This window comes from Rhinatrema bivittatum, chromosome 13, assembly GCF_901001135.1.
Source record: "Rhinatrema bivittatum chromosome 13, aRhiBiv1.1, whole genome shotgun sequence".
NCBI classification, from domain to species: Eukaryota; Metazoa; Chordata; class Amphibia; order Gymnophiona; family Rhinatrematidae; genus Rhinatrema; species Rhinatrema bivittatum.
Genome location: NC_042627.1, coordinates 12,438,314 through 12,454,840, shown reverse-complemented (window position 1 = coordinate 12,454,840; position 16,527 = coordinate 12,438,314). Strand labels below are relative to the sequence as shown.

Genomic DNA, 16,527 nt, shown 5'->3' with positions numbered 1-16,527 from the left:
GGTCTGGAACAGCCGTCCCCTGGTGAGCCTTTATAGCAGTTCTCTGGCTAGAGCTTGGAAGGCAATCTTTTTGAGTTTGCATAAGTTCAGGGGGGGGAGGTAGGAGCTTAGATTCAGTTGTTTTGAGGCCCAGTCAGAAGAGCCAGGCAAACTTTGCTTGGTGGCCCCGACCAGGGGTCAGGAGGAGTTTCCTCTCCAGTCCACCCACTGGCTGGTTTGGAGTTTCCCTCTACGTATATTTTTCGGACTTAATATTTTAAGTGGCAGGAGCCTTGTGAGAGCCTGTATGCCAGCTGGGCTCAGGGCATGGGGAACCCAGTGTCTGGGGCTGTGCAGTTTAGGGAAGACCTGCCCCCCATGCGGAAGGAGGTGCCAGGGATTACTACGCTCTGGTGTTAGATTCATTTCCCCACCGCTGAATGCATTTCAAGATCCAGCAGGAAGTTCCGGCTGCCCCTTCCTTCCTGTCTGAAGCACAGAGAGCTGCCTGCTTCAGGGGATCCCTCCCATTAGGGGACGCGAAGAAATAAAGGAACTGTGTGTGAGAAACAAAATAAGTTTGGGAAAATCATCTAACTGCGACTAATGAAAAGCCTAGGATCACGGAGGACACCAAAGCCAGGTGTGCGGAGACAGGAACATTGCATCGTTTGACAGCTGGAAGGAGTGATCTGCCCATCCCAAGGTTACCCTGCCCACCTGGGGACTATTTTTTCCCAAACCCTGGAGGCTAGAAGCTCCCCTGGGATCTGGCGTCAGACATCCCTGCACAGATTGAGGAGGAGGAGGACGAGGATGTAAAAGTAAAAGCTTCTGTGGCTGAAGTTAATTATGCAAAAATCCAACAGTGATTTTTCAACAGTAAAAGATGCTATTTTTGGACACTAACTCAGTGACTCCAGGGTGTTTCTTTGCCCCTATTTCACCCATCATGGAGAACTAGCCTCCTCCTTATAAGGGGGACACAAAGGGGAGAGACTTGTGTATTAAGGACACCCCTGATACTCCGGGCCCTGCAAAGTGGAACTTCCAGCCCCCACTCCCAAAAAAAGGATCTTGACCTTGGGGGGAAAAGGGTAACAGGTTAGAGCCAGGCAGGAGAGAGCTCAGCCCCTGAAACAATAAATAAATAAAGGTTTACGACGTGCACGCTGGGGTGGGGGTTACACGTGCACTCCGTTATGTGCAAATACATAATCGCATGTATTGAAAGCAGACCTCTCGGTTATGGCTCGAGGACTAGGCTGCAATCGTTGGTCTCTCTCCACCGAAGATCTTTCTCCTGCCAGCACCACTGGTGTTTTGCGTCTGGGTGCGACTCGGCTTCTGCCAGCCACCCCCCATGAGGGTCTAACAATTCAATCAGCAGGTGCCTCCCTCCTGACTGCCTTCCCCACGTCACCATCAGCGCTCTCTCAGACCCCGCGCGCACACCATTTTGTTTTTACCTTGGGGCAGCGTGAATACAAACTTCCTCAGGCTGAAGGCATGGAGGTCGTTCAGGTTGCTCTGCTCGACAGAGTCGGTGGTGCCGGAGCTGCCGCGCAGGCTCTCGCCGTTGTTAACCCGCAGCCGCACCCCCTCTCCGGAGCCCTCCAGCAGAGGGTTTTCCACAGTCAGCCTCAAGGCATAGCGCCCCACCTTGTTGAACTGCACGTTCAGCACCTGAAACTCAAAATCCAGAACCTTCTCTTCCAGCTTCAGCCAGCTCTTTTGCAGGGCCGTAGGGACCGGAGCTCTCCTCCGGGTCGCCATCGCGTCAGGGCAGCCTCCAGCAACAAGAGGTACTGCAGCTAATCCTCTGCATTTTCAAGACGCAGAATTGGGACATAAAATCCAACGTCGGTTTACTCACAGCAGGGCAACTGCAAATATCTGCAGACGGGAGTCCGAGCCCATTAATAGAATTCTGTATCAGCAAAGGAAGGCCCAAGACAGTTTACCTGATTACATCCTTAAAAAGAAAAAAAAAAACAGGCACAGACTCTTACTGCCAATAGCCTTGAGAGCTGCCAAGTATGCACTTAGCTTTCTAGCTTTCTTAGTCGTAGTGAATTTAAAAAAAAAAAAAAGTCACAGTATGTTCTCAGGAAATCGGAGACAGATAGCAAGTGACTGTTGTTAGGTAGGCCCCGAGGAACGGAGTGCATCGAAAGAGGGAAGTCTTTAACAGCTACATCCTCTCCCTCTCACCTGCTCCACGGTAAAGGGAGGGCAGGGCAGGGGCGATTTACATTCACCTGCCTGTCGCTTTTGTTTGGGCTGAAACCAGGTAACCCGCTGCGGTTATCCCTAACATCGCTGGGAAGCCGTCCAGCAAGTGGGGCTGGAACACAGCCAACTTCAGAAGAGGGAGAGGGAGAAACGTTGATACTACAGGAAGAAAGATCCAGGGCTATTAGGACAAAGAACCTACCCTAACCCACACGTGTGTGTGTGTGTGTATACACACACACACATACACGCACAGAGGCGCGTTTTCTCTCTCTCTCTCTCTCACACACACACACACACGCGAGCGCACGGGCGTGTTCTCTCTCTCTCACACACACACACGTTCTCTCTCTCTCTCTCACACACACATACATGCACGGGCGCGTTCTCTCTCTCTCTCACACACACGTTCTCTCTCTCACACACATACATGCACGGGCGTGTTCTCTCTCTCTCTCACACACACACACGTTCTCTCTCTCTCTCACACACACACACGTTCTCTCTCTCTCTCACACACATACATGCACGGGCGTGTTCTCTCTCTCTCTCACACACACACACGGGCACGTTCTCTCTCTCTCACACACACACACACACACACACATACACGCACGGGCGCGTTCTCTCTCTCACACATACACAGGACCATTGCAAGCGTGAACCTTCAGCATTACGCCCCACCCCCCAATAAATTTCAGACCCAGAGGCCACCCGCCTCCTCTGAGACTTTGATAAAAAAACAACTCAGCAATCATGATGATGCCCCCTCCCTACACAATCCTGTAAAAAACAAAACAATTGGACAGCCCAGGACCATCTCAATTTACCCAGAGAAGAGAGCTCTGTGAAAAGTTATCCATCCTAAAAGCTAAAAATACACACAGGTCAAAAGGGAAGGTGGACTCCTACGTGGCACAAACCCCGAGGTTAAAAACAGGGGAGAATTTGAACCAAAATATAATTGCTCCCATACTTTTAAATATTAAACTTTGGTTTGTATATGTTGTTATTTGTGTACAAACACACACACAAAATACAAATACGTTTCAGAAATAATTTCATAGTGTCTGATGAATGTGTCATTTCTGATTTTTGGTGGTAGACAAAAAAAAACAAACAAACCAAGAATCACATTTAAAATTAAAAGAAATCATACCATACTGATTGAAGATAGTTTCTGAAACGAATGGCTAGCTGGGCTGTTTCCACTTTCTACTAATCATACAAAACAAAAATGTAATTCTTCTGTCACCTCAGTAACGGTGATACAAACTCTTATTAGCATGCAGGCGAAGTAACACAAAACAACATCAACCTACAGAGCAAGCCTCCTCTACTAAAATAGCACCAACTCCCAGCACTGCAAATATTACACCAAGCTCCTGGTCATCCCAGCAGAGAAGAGGAGTGACCTAGTGGTTAAAGCAATGGGCGGAAGTCATGTGGACCTTGTGCATTCATTGCCCTGACCCTAGAGGGTTTCCCACCTAAAGGCACTATTTATTTACTCCGTATTTTCCCCAGAGAGACACAGTGAAAATAGACCCCTAAGTCTGTATCTGAGGCAATGGAGGTGAAGTGACTTACCCAAGGTCAGGAGGCACATCAGCGGGATTTGTATCCGGTCTTCCCTGCATCTCAGGCTGCTGCTCTAACCCCAGTTTACTCCTCCACTCCCCCCCCCCCCCCCGTCACTCTTGGAGACCACGAGCAAATAGCTTTATCTCCTGTTGCCTCAGGCACCCACTTAGATCATAAGCTCTTCGGGGCAGGAAATCATTGGACCGGAAATTGAAAAAATGCTGTAAGCCATCTTGAGCAATATTTGGCAAGGCAAGCCTAAAATCAAGATTTAAAATCCGGGAGCACAGAACAAAATGGAGTGCACAGAAAGTACACATGAGCACAGTACTGCATACTGGTCACACACAGAGAACAAAAAAAAACCCACAAAATCACCAAATACAGAGTAAGGAACCACAAATTAGAAATATGGAGACAAAAACTGAACACTTACCTACTTCTAACCTCACTCCCCCTCCCTTGCTGGACAGGTCGAAAGAGTGAGACAGAATAGACCGGGGGACCGGACCAGCTCTTCCTGGCTCTACTCTGCCTGCTCCAGGCTCTCCCCCCTCTCTTCCTCTTCTCTGCAGCTGCTTCTCCGAGATTTGGGCACTGACCAATGGCATCAAAGAGCAGAAGCTCCTGGTGCCACCCCCAAAATTGCTGCTCCCTGGGCCACTGCCCAGTCTGCCTGATGGACGAGCCTTTTAGTTAGCTCCAATCCATCAAGGATGCCCAGCCTTTACTATCCCAAGATTTTACAGCCTCTTTCACCAATAAGGACTGCGGGATGAGAAATCCAGAATTCCTGGCATGGTGAATGGAAAAACCAGAGCTAGATCAAAGTGTGGACTGGCCTGGACTTAAAAAGTGACAAAGAAACCACTGCCATACGCATACAACACAGTCACACCCCAGCATGAACGCACTAGAATGCATATTTCACCCCCCCTAAACGCAGAATAGACAAGGAACAAGTGAGTAGGTCCTTGGGTGCTTCAACTCTTCTCTCCCCCCCCCCCCCCCAAAGAAAACCAAAAACATTTCTATACTGAGAAACTCTCAGTCTGCTGTAAAACAGGAGCTGAAAAAACAGCAGGACTAACTCATGCTCTTTACGATCTGAAGCAAGGCAATACACAGCCCTACATTCAACCACCATGCTTGCTCTGTTTGAATTTAATATACAATAACACGGTGCTCTGAGGATATTAATTAGGAGACCCAAAAACCCCCTTAAATTGGATGGAATGAAGTATAATACAGTTCTTTCCTGATGCAGCTAGTTTTGCATTACAGGCATGGCTGCTGTGTGCAGAAGGTTCTCCAGGAAAGTTGCCACGTGAGCCATTTTCTCTGGAGGAAGATTGTGGGCCAGCTCTTGGGTGTTGACGTCCTACGTCCTGGTGCATTTTGGTACCTGTAGTGCTCATTTTTTTTAAACAGTAGATGCTGGACCACAAATACCACAGTGCACTGGGGCTGTGAGTGCAGAAACCAGGCCTGGACAGAAGTTGTGCAACAGCTCAGGTACAAAGCGAGAATGGTTACTCACTGCCAATAATAGAGGCAAACACCAGGCCTGGCTTCATTTTGTTCTGATGACCCAAAGTCGATAGCAGCTCCTGTCCCATGGCCCAAGCAGCATAGGTGATTCTCAACAAACTAATCAAGAGCAGGAAGATTTTCAGCTGAGCAGCAAAATGCTTGTCAGAGCCTCTGGAAAAAGATCAAACAGCAATCATTTTATAGGATTTGTCATTTATAGCAATACATGGCAAAAAGGCTGGTTTAAATATTGTGGGCCCCTGACTTTGTAATCTGCTTTTGTTGTTTTAGTGTGCCTTAAATAAGAAGAGCGTTGTCAAGGCCTTGCTTCATAAAAAGCACATAATCACATCTGTGCCAGCAAGCTACTAATGAGGCCTTTATACAGGGCCTTGTGGGAGAAGCGAGCAATGCATCAGTACTGATGGATCAAACAGCTTGAAATGGGTACAGCCAGAGCTAATGCAATCCCTGAATAAACTACTTTCAGTATTCTTAGAAGATAAAGCTGGCATTCCTTCAGTGGAAGTTTAAAAAGAAACCTTACAACTTATATTAATTGCCATCCTGTCTCTCACGTACCTTAGGCCTCAGATCCACCGAAGCCACCATTTTAGATGGCTTTTGAAAGAGTCCTGCAACTCTAGCTCCTCCTCTTCCTTAACAGCAAACCCTAATCTGCTGCTTCTTTGGACCCTAGCAGCGGGGCGTCCAGCCTGTGTAGCAATATCAGGCCCTGCTCAGCAGGGCTTCAGGAGTCCCTGCAGCGAGCCCTGGCTGCCACTCCCAGGCCACCAACCCTACCAGCAGGCCCTAGCGGCAGCCCCTGGTTCTCAGTCCCTCGGGGAGTCCATGCAGAAAACCCTGATCCTCTGCCTTTCAGGAGCAGGTCCTAGTCCCCTGCCCAGCAAAAACCTCAGCAGGCTCCAGCAACAGTTGCCTCCTTACCCCTCATGGCATTCTCTCTGCCCCACAGGTTTTTGTTTCAGTTTCTAACATAAAACTGTGTCTCTTCATTTCGCAGGACTCCCAGCAGTAGGTCCCGTGCCATATTTTTTTTTATCTGTTTACAAAATTTCTAGTCCTTCTGGGCTCTCAAAGCAGCGTGTACAGAATTCCAGTAAAAATAAAACATCATTACAAGGTGCATGTTTCAGAAGGTGATGGTTTCTCAGGCTTCCTACCATTAGGCCCCTCTCCGTTAGCTTCTCCAAGCTCCTAGGCTTCCTTCTGGGAGCCCTTAACGAGTAGGGCCACTCCTTTGAGTTCTCCAGGCTCTCTGCAGCAGGTTCCTGAGCCTCGTTTCCTCCAGGACTTCCAGCTGCCAGCATCAGCTGCACCAGTGGCAGTTCCCCAGGTAAAGTATCAGGTATATATTTCATTTAATTTTGAATTCCTGAAATAATTAAATTAGAAAACATTTTAAATCAGAAATGGCTTTCAGTGGAATTCTTATTCATTCGTTCAGCTTAGAAGCTGCTTTAGCACCAGAGCACTCCTGGTATTAAGGGTGCTGCATGGTGAAAGAAGCAGCTTATTGCACAGCACAAACCAGCAGTCTTGGCTAACTTACTGCCAAGTCACATCAGATTTCATGTGAATGACCAGATCTGCTGCGGTGACCTCTTGTAGAGTAAGTTGCATTATTAGTATGTTATTAATTTGTTACTGCAGATGATAGCCTGATTTTTGTGCGGTTTCCTATCACCACCAAAGAAAAAAGTATGTTTGCTATATGTAGCTGTGTTTAGGAACTAACCAGGTCTTTTATATTTCTAGCCATAACTTTCCCAGGAAATTATTCACTAAAATATTATATATATCTCTCTATATATCTGCTAACAGTGAATGGAATTTGTCTGTAAATAGCTCTTCCTACACTTCATAACAGCAGTGTTGCAAATCAGAATTTAAATGGACCCCACTAGGGTTATATGCTGCACTTTGGCTTCAGCGTATGCTTTTTAAAAACTATATATTGGTACAAAGAAGGCAGGTTTACACTGCTGAATAATTACATACCTGGGAAATCACCAGGTCCCTGGAAGCATGCCTAAAATCAATGGGTCATAAATGTTCCAAATTTCATGCAGCATAAGCACCAGCTGAATACCGAGTCCAGGCTGCAGCTCTGCAGCAGGCTCCACAGTCCTGCTTACCTGTGCCCTGGAGCTGGATACAGAGGAACCCAGCTAGGGGTGCGTACCATGGGGACATCGATGAAGCGCTCGTGCACGGTTACTGTCCTGTTGGCAGTCCTGCCACTGCCTCTATTCCCAGCACTGGCTTCTGAAAACGAACACAGGCACTGCAAGTAGAGAACATGATGTCAGGGGTGGGAGAGGAGGGTAAGCATGTGTACTCCTGTTACTGCAACATCCCTGTGAGGCACACTGCAGGTCGTGGTCCACTAGGGCTGAATGAGTGAGGCTGCACTGGGATTGAATTATGAGGTTGGTGGGGGGGAAAGCACTTGTGGAAGTTGAATGAGGCTCAAGGGAGAGGAACACCTGTGTGTGGATGAATGAGGCTGGGGTGACCAATGGGGGAATAGGATGAGTGAAGCTGGGGAAAAGTATTGGGAAAAGGAATGATTGAGGCTAAGTGAGGATGGGGGGGGAAGAACAAGGTGAAGATGCTGAGGGGGAAACACGTGGGATGAAGCTGAATGAAAGTGGCTGAGCACTGGGGAAGGGAGGACACGTGAGGTTGGGAGTGGGAGCACTGGGGAAGGAGGATGAGGAAACCTGGGAGGGAGAGCGGTGAGCAAGGAGGATGAGGAAGTCTGGGAGGGAGAAGACTGGAGAAGAAGGGTGAGTGAAGTGGGGAGAAGCACTGGAGGGAAGGATGAGTAAGACTGAGGGGGGAAAGAACAGTAGAGGGGAGGATGCATGAAGCAGGGGGGAGTGTTAGGGAGGAGGATGAGTGAAGATGGTAGGAGCACTGGAGGAGAAATATGAGCGAGGCTGGGGTGAGGAAGAACGAGCAACTGTTGGCAAGGAAAGGATGAAGAAAAGAGACATAAGGAAATAAAAATGGAAAAAATCAGGAAAAGGATTCAGAAGATAGAAAAAATATTTCTATTCTGCCAATAAAGGTGCACGGTGCTAAGTGGATTACAATCAGATGTAACACACAAAATAACCTTGGACTACAATAGTAGGAAAGCAGTTTTTTTATTTGTGATAATAATTGAAATATGTTGCATTTCTGTATAATTTCTGTTTAAAGCTGACCAGTGCTCTCCACTACAGATTTGCTTTAGAGCTGAAAACTTTACAGCCCTGCATAAGAGAGAAAAGCTGAAGCAATTGAGGCAGAGAGGCGGCCAGTAAAGGCCTGGTGGTGCAACAGAGATGGAAGAAAGAAGACGATGAGGTATGACTGACGATATTGTATTGCAGTACACAAGAGGAAGCGTTAAACTGCTGCCGTGCCTTAGTTATTGAGAACATGCCTTAGAATGCACTGAAATTTCTAGTTCTAAGCTGGACATGGAACAGAGAGGGCACTCGTATTATTATAAAATGGATTTAAGGAAAAGTATGCGCATACCTAATAGAAACATGATGGCACAAGGTCATCAAGGCTTCAGCCTTGACTATTATGACATTTGAGCTTCAGTTAGCAAAGTATTGTGGTTCCTGTGTTAAGTCTGTTAGTCTATTTCAGGATGTAGAAATAAGGATCAACAAACAAGTTATAGGTTATACCATTCATAAACATTCATAACTCAGTCACCCCTCATATGCATTCACATTGGAGGTGAAATTCTTCTAAGCACAAAGGAAGAGCAGGATCTGGGGGTGATTTGTATCTGATGATCTTAAAGTTGCCAAACATGTGGATAAAGAGACGGAAAAAGCCAGAAAGATGCTTGGCTGCAAAAGGAGAGGAATGGTCAGCAGAAAAAGAGGAGGTGACACGGCCCCTGATGAGACCTCTCTTGGAATACTGTGTACAATTCTGGAGACCGCACCTTCAAAAGGATATAAGCAGGATGCAGTCAGTCCAGAGGGTGGCTACTAAAATGGTCAGTGGTCTTCATGCATATGGGGCCAGACTTAAAGATCTAAACATGTATATCCTAGAGGAAAGGCAAGATAGGGGAGATACGATAGAGGCATTCAAATATCTCAAAGATTTCCATGAACAGGAGATAAGCTTTTTTCTATTGAAAGGAGGCTCCAGAAGGAGGGGTCATGAGATTAGGGTAGGTAGACTCAGGAGTAATCTTAGGAAATATTTCTGTACAGAGAGGGTGGTGGATGCATGAAACAGCCTTCCACTAGAGATAGTGGAGACAAAAACACTATCTGAATTCAAGAAAACATGGGATAAATACAGAGGATCTGTAAGGAAGTGATGGAAATTGTAATGCTAAATTAATTGGATGGATGGGCAGAGTGGATGGGCCATACAGTCTTTTTCTTCTGTCATGTTTCTATTGTTGCGTCTGCCAATAGGAAGAGTGAAAAAGTGAGAGAGAGCTTTGAAAATGGATGCCATGGATTTGTAAGGGTGGGGGTCTTTATTCTATTCTTTATTCTATTCTTGACTCACTATCCTAAAATCCTGGTTAGGATGTCTGTTGGGGGGGGGGGGGGGAGAATAAACCTCAAACATTCAAGGATTAGGAGTGCTCTTATCTTCTAAGTGCCAATAATAGTCTGGAGTCTATACTGGTATTCCAAATGCAACCCTTAGTGGGGCCATGCACTCAATACAAGGCTTAGTACTGGAATCACTCTTAGTCCTCGTAGTATATTCGGGCTTGCTGCAGCCTCAAGAACAGCCCAGGAACACAATGAGTTTCGACTATGCCAGTTCTGGTGCAAGTATTTATTTACAGTGCTTCATAAATATAGAAACCAAAATAGCAGCTTACCTTGCATCAGGCACCACTGTAAAGGTAAACATACTCTGTACGGATGTACCAGGAGGTACTACAGCTCCCTGGAGCCTCCTCAAGCTTTCTAGGCCTGGGTGAAGGGAACCTCAGTTAGCCGAAAATCCCTTGTGTCATTCTGGCTTAAAGAGGACTGGGTTAAAACCCCAAGCCAGGTTCCGTAAGGTATTAGTACACTCCGTCACATGCCCTCCCCCTCAGCTCTGGCTTGTCAGCTCGAGTATGCAGATGTGCCCAGGACACATCTCAGCTGTCTCAAGTGCCTCTTCATAAGGTTGCAAAATGGGGATAATCTCAACCCAGGACTACTGGGCACAGAAGCTTGGGAAAGACAGCCGCTTCTACCACAACTTGCTCTGCGACGGTCGTCAAAAGGATGTGAGAGGTTGAACACTTCTATTTGTCCCCATGTGTACGTCTATGTCTCTATTTTCTTATAGTTGATGTCACCTTGACATAGTAAGTCCTGGCAAATGAGTATTTTGTTACAGCTGGAATCTACTAAGGCCTGGGTAGATGCTCCCTCCAGTTTCACCTGGATTATGAAGTCCTTAAGCTGTGCCCGCGGGACACCCACAAAATTGCAGCTTTGGAGTTTTGACAACCTGTGATCCCAAATGTGTTCCCTCATGTCATTAACATTCTGGGGGTCTATCCTCGTTCTTTGCTTCTTCTCATACTGTTCCACTAACTTGAATTCACAGACACGTCATCCAGCCAAGGACATTCTTCCTTTGAATGCCTTCTGTTTTACAGAAGGCACACTCCCATAGGGCTGATCTCTGCCCTATCTGTTCACTTAAAGACTCTTCGGTTTCTGGCTACCTATATGGACGGCAGTTTTCTTTGTGCCCACTGTCCACACAAACGGGTAGATTTTAAGAATATGCGCACACGCTTCCAAGTGTGTGTGCTACCAGGCGCGTGCGCATGTTATAAAATCCAGGCCAGCACGCGTGGGGGGGGGGGTAGATTTTGCCAATTTATGGGGGGTGATGAGATCGGGCCTCCCCGAGTTCCCTCCCAGTTCACTTCAATTAAGAAACTGACTGGGAGGGAACTTTCCTACCCTCCTCCCTCTTCCCCGACTCCTTAAGACTTCATAATTTTTTTTATTTTTGTTTCTGAACTTACGCCAGCTCCTGAGTTGGCTAAGTTGCGGAATCCCCTGGCACAGCAGCAAATGGCCGCTGTACCAGCCACCTCCTGCTCCGCCCCCCAGTCCGTCCTTTGCCGAGGCCCGGTTCTTGTGCTCGTAATGGGGATTACGCGCGCGGCTGGGCCCCTTCTAAAATGCGGCCACACACATAACTTCTGTTGTTTACACATGCCGGCCGTTTAAAATCAGACCAAAAGGGCACAAAAAGAGATGATCTGCAAGGCCCTGTTTCTGGGTTGATCCTGCCTTTCCGGATTCCCCTTTTTCCAGTGAGTTATTTTAAGTATGTCTGTCTATTTCTTCTTGGGTGTTGGCAGGGCCATCAGGCTAATGTCCATAGACATGCTTTGGCCATACCAACAGTATGTTGCCAAGTGCCCTTTCTGTTCTCAGTTAAAAAAAAAGTGGAAGAGACCGAAGTCTGGAAGCTGGGTATGAAGGCTAAGCCCTCTACCTTGAAGATTCATGCTGAGGTCCTCTATCCTCTGGACCATGCCAGGGAATTGGTACGGGTTGTCTCTCTAAGCCCCTTATACCAGCAGGCATGGACTGTGCCTGGCAGAAGGCTTCCGCAATTTCGAGGGTTCCCTTCAAGGTGAGCCCAGTACGCCAGAAGACTCAATTCTGCATGGGCCAATCTAGGCTAAGAACTGCTCCAGGAGTATCTGATTACTACTTCCAATCTTGACCTTGCCTCAGACTGGAGCCACTTCCAACCAGGGAAAGAAGTTTCTGGAGTTCTCGCCAGGCTGTAGGGTCACTCGCTGGAATTGGATTGCCCGGAAACAGGACTAAGGGTATAGTACTTTGACTATAATTACAAGTACGGAGGGGGGAAGGCTGACCCAGAGATGGGGAAGCCAGCCGGTTACTGCTTTTTGTTTTTCCTGGCTTTGTTTTGTTTTGAGGACGGGGAAGGCTGCTGCCTGAAAGTCCAATGGAGGGGAGTAGGGGCAAGTTGTGCTACAGCCCAAGAGGCCTTCTAAAGGTGTTTTGGTGCAAAGACAGATTTTCTCTCTGTGACTCATTTTTGTTTGCGGGTTTTTTGTTTTTATTTTGTTAAAAAAAGAAGAGCATGAACAACGCAAGACTGCAAGCAGAGCTACTGATTTGTGAATTAGGGGTCATGGCATTTCCAGGCAAGAACAAACGTTGTTCCCTCAGTGAATGATTATAATGAATATGCTAGCCTTTCTTGTGTTACTGTTGTTCTGGTGGCCCTCTTTCTCCTGGAGCTGAGCCTCGGGAACACTGCTACAAGGAGCTTTACCGAAGTGGACTATTCACTAAGCGGTCCGGTTCTCCTTCCCTGCCTGGACCCCAAGGACTCTGTTGGTAGAGATTACTGCAGAGTGGAACTACTTGTAGACGTTTGGGATGCCAACAGCGAAGGCTCAGATCTACCCTAGGTGACTACCCCGGGATAGCCCATAACGCAACTGAATGCAGTGAATCAGTGACTAAGACTCCTCAGCCAAGGCTTTGGGCCTTGGCTGAGGATATGAATGAGCACCTTCACCTTAAGAAGAGCCTGGGTTGGGGTTACAGTAATGCAGGCATTACTAAAGCACTGAGGAGGGATTATTTTTGTTTTTGAAAATGGAACCCAGTTGAATAATTAGGGACAACTTGACCTGCCTTTGGATGCAGCATGGTTCATTGTGAAGCACAAGGCAACTCTTCAGCTGCCCGAGAAATGCTGATCTCTCAATGCAATTTACAACCAAGGGTTCTCGATTGTGGTGGTAAAATGTTTTCTTTTAGGATATCTGTCTAGAATTTATTTTCAACTGAATTTCGGCGCTAGCCTTGAATACGACAAATATTGTAACCCCCAGTCCTCCATCCCCCACAGTTCATGATAAGGTAGATGATGTTTTAAAATTCAGTAGATCTCTCATCTCTGGGAAATTTCCGATGGTGAGTGGGTGAGCCACACACTGCCTCGGCGTCCTGTGGGCTTTACTGTGACATGTCTTCCTGCTTCAATAAAGCTGGTGGGGGCTGAAGAGGAAAATAGAAGGGCATGACGTTAAACTGAAATCAAAACCTATTGACTCTTAATCTGAAATGAAATGAGTTTGTAAACACCACTGTAGAATCTTGCACCATTTCCAATTTGTGCTCACAAAAGTCTCAAACAGCACAGAGTGCTGCAAATGACTCTTCAAATTAAGATGCATTCGAACAACTGTATATGGGGAGGGGGGCCAATACAGGAACATTAGGCGAACGATACTCCCTACAGATCAAGAAAAAGGCACATTAGCAGAATTGTGTATAGATCTGAGTAGCAGAGGGTGCTGCATATTAGGATGGAAGTGTATAGGCAAAACCATAAGGGGATGTCCAGGTTCTCGAATAGCACGGGGGACTGACCGAGATGGGCTGGCACTTGTGTGTATGGGTCATCTTAGGACTGGAGTAGCAGAAGGTACTGGCAGCAGGTGTGGGGAGAGTCTCAGAACTGGGACAGCAGGTCGTGCGGACTGGGAAGGAATGGCAATGCTACGTGCATGCCAGTAATAGAACAGAGGGATGCTTTCGGTTAGGAGTGTGCTTGAATAAGTGCATGTATATAGCTCGCTCTCTCTCGTGCCATGTGTGTGTGTGTAAATATAGGGAGGGGAGAGGACAAAAGAATTAGGAAATGTTTAAAGCCAAAGCCCTACTTGTCTTCTGACTTTCATGAGATCTAATCGTTCCCAAAAATATTAACTGGAGTTCGGGAAAAGTCATCCCTTCTGAGACCTGAAGAATGCTTATCAAGATCAAAGCTGAAAGGGGACCTGACAGTTGTTTTAATTTGCTGAGGGCCTGGCTTGGGGCCAAGCCCCTTCAGCAGGAGAAGGATAAAGTTCTGCAGCCGTCCAGCCTCCTCCTTCCCTGCTGCACTGAACTTTGCCACTCTGCTCAGGTTAGGTAACAGCAGCTGCGGCAGCAGGAGTTGGAGGTGCTCGTCTTTGCTTCTCAACCCGCACAGCTCTGCAACATCAAAGAGAGGAAAGAGAGAATAAAAGAAGAAGTCATGCGGGGAGTGAATTAGAGGCTCATTACTTTTTAGGAGAGAGGATCTAGCAGGATTAACAGCTCCTGGGGATTGAGGGTTTCGTCCAGGAATCTTGACTTGAGCAGGTAAACTTACTCTCCCCTAAGTCTCTGAATTTTTTCTTTGTTTTTGTAGTGTTGTTAAAGTTTGCATGCATGAAATTATTCGCCTCATTTCCGAGTTAACCGATGATTTCTGCGGTTGGTGACTGCAGTGTAATGGACATTCCTGATTTGCTTTGCCACAAACAAAATGCAACTTTTCTTTCTTTTTTTTTTTCTTCCTTACTGCTTAAGGACATGAATTTCCTTTTATCAGTTCAAAATGGAAACACAGCAAAAGAGCAAAAAAAAAAAAAAAAGTTACCTTTTCAGTGACAGGCAGCCCTCAGATAAAGTAATCGTGTGATGGAACTGATTTCATGAGTTTCCATTTCATAGCACTTGTGAATTTCTGAATGTGGAGAAGTGTTGGGGCGAGAAGGACAGTAAGTTGTTTGCCTGGTTTCTTTTTAATTTTTGCATGGCTCATACATTTGGGTTATAGTGATGAGTTACATTTATAATTTAAAAATGAGTGGCGTTCCATCAAGGTATTCATGTGTACTGCGTTGCACAAGAAAAGAGCGAAAAGCAGACAAAATGGACAAAGGTTAAAGCATTGTACAGAAAAACAAAAGCATACTGGATTGCCGGTCCTGAATCTGAAGGGTTTACAAGCTAGGCAACGCATGATAGCAACAAAATACTTGAGGATGTGAAGCAGCCCACTGATTACACGGTTGAGGAACAAATATATAAAGTGACTTTGACGTCATGGCTTACCGAGCATAACTGCTATGAAGTACCTGGCCTGACAGGAAGATAGATTACATGGCTCTGGAAGACTATGAAAGAGTTTATTTAAAGCAACTTTGCTGAACGGCGATGTTTTAGACAATTTGATTGGCAGTTAGAGCAAACGAAATCATTAAGGCCTCTTGTTCTGATTTATTTCATTCCTAAGGAGATATTGGTGTTTAAAGCTTTTCAAAGCTCCTTCTGCTTTTCCACTCCCACTATTAATGATTCTCCGTGCTGGAGCGCTGCTGTCCTGACTGTTATCAGAGCTCCATGCAGATGTCACATGGATACAGGTAAAGAATGGCTAATGAATAAATGGATTGAAGAAATAACTATTTTAAATGGGGTGTGACCATAAGAGAGGCACATAGCTTTCTATTTTACAGAAAGTATACATTTAAAACCATAAGAAATTAAAATAAAATCTACTAAGACAAAACACAGACTTAGAAAAGCGTATTAAAACATGAATCGGTAAAGCAGGCCTTCTCAAACCTGTCCTGGTGACTCCACGGCTAGTCAGGTTTTAATATCTTTGAGATCAATTTGCATACATTGGAAACCTAATAGATGCAAATTAATGCCACACATATTCATTGCGGGTATCCTGAAAAAGCCACTGGCTGTGGAAGCCCTGTAGTAGTGCCAAGAAACAGACAAGCTGATGCATTCAGAAAATACAGCCACTTGTACAACAAGCTCATCAGCAAGGGGTGAGAGGACCAGAGTAGAGCACAAGCCGCCACACCATCAGAAGCACTGGATGGAGAACATTCAGAAAATACAGCCACTTGTACAGCAAGCTCATCAGCAAGGGGTGAGAGGACCAGAGTAGAGCACAAGCCGCCACACCATCAGAAGCACTGGATGGAGAACATCTTTGGTTTGTTCCTGTAGACTCCTTAAACCTTCAGAGGTGGGGAAGCTGAAAAGTCCATGCCATAGCCTTAGATTTGTGTTGCCAGCGCAATGATGCCAGCTTTGATGACCATGACCCAATGTCCAGCTCCATTGCCTCAGGTACACACTTAGATTGTAAGCCCTCTGGGGATAGAAAAATACCTACAGTACCTGAATGTAAACTGGTGTGATATCTCAATTGAGATCGAATGTCAGTATATAAAAATAATAAATAAATAAATAAAATAAATAAATATGGACAGGATCACCAGATGTGCCTTTTTCAAGCTAATCCATAGACGATGTAGAAAAGCATTCAACAAGTGGTGTCTGAATG

At 46.2% G+C, this 16,527-nt stretch overlaps 2 protein-coding genes across 11 annotated transcripts in view; one reads left to right on the top strand and one right to left on the bottom strand.

Annotated features, from left to right (window-relative positions):
• Positions 1-6,059, bottom strand: part of CCDC33 (coiled-coil domain containing 33) — a 294,341-nt gene extending 288,282 nt beyond the window's left edge. Inside the window, exons 1-2 of one of the 4 annotated variants that reach the window (XM_029574706.1) lie at positions 5,914-6,059; positions 5,339-5,502 (exon numbers count right to left, since the gene is read on the bottom strand). In XM_029574706.1, coding sequence (XP_029430566.1) covers positions 5,339-5,417 — 79 coding nt within the window. In that variant the 5' untranslated portion in view covers positions 5,418-5,502; positions 5,914-6,059. Of the gene's footprint in view, positions 1-1,448; positions 1,960-5,338; positions 5,503-5,913 lie in introns of those variants that run through there. The other 3 variants (XM_029574707.1, XM_029574704.1, XM_029574705.1) reach the window with 3 other exon arrangements.
• Positions 6,060-6,551: 492 nt separating this feature from the next.
• Positions 6,552-16,527, top strand: part of STRA6 (stimulated by retinoic acid 6) — a 102,603-nt gene continuing 92,627 nt past the window's right edge. For 3 of the 7 annotated variants that reach the window (XM_029574716.1, XM_029574709.1, XM_029574713.1), the window contains exons 1-2: positions 6,552-6,688; positions 8,586-8,709. The gene's annotated coding sequence lies outside the window, so the exon portion shown is untranslated. Of the gene's footprint in view, positions 6,701-6,812; positions 6,965-8,585; positions 8,710-14,328; positions 14,535-14,744; positions 14,936-16,527 lie in introns of those variants that run through there. The other 4 variants (XM_029574712.1, XM_029574711.1, XM_029574715.1 and 1 more) reach the window with 4 other exon arrangements.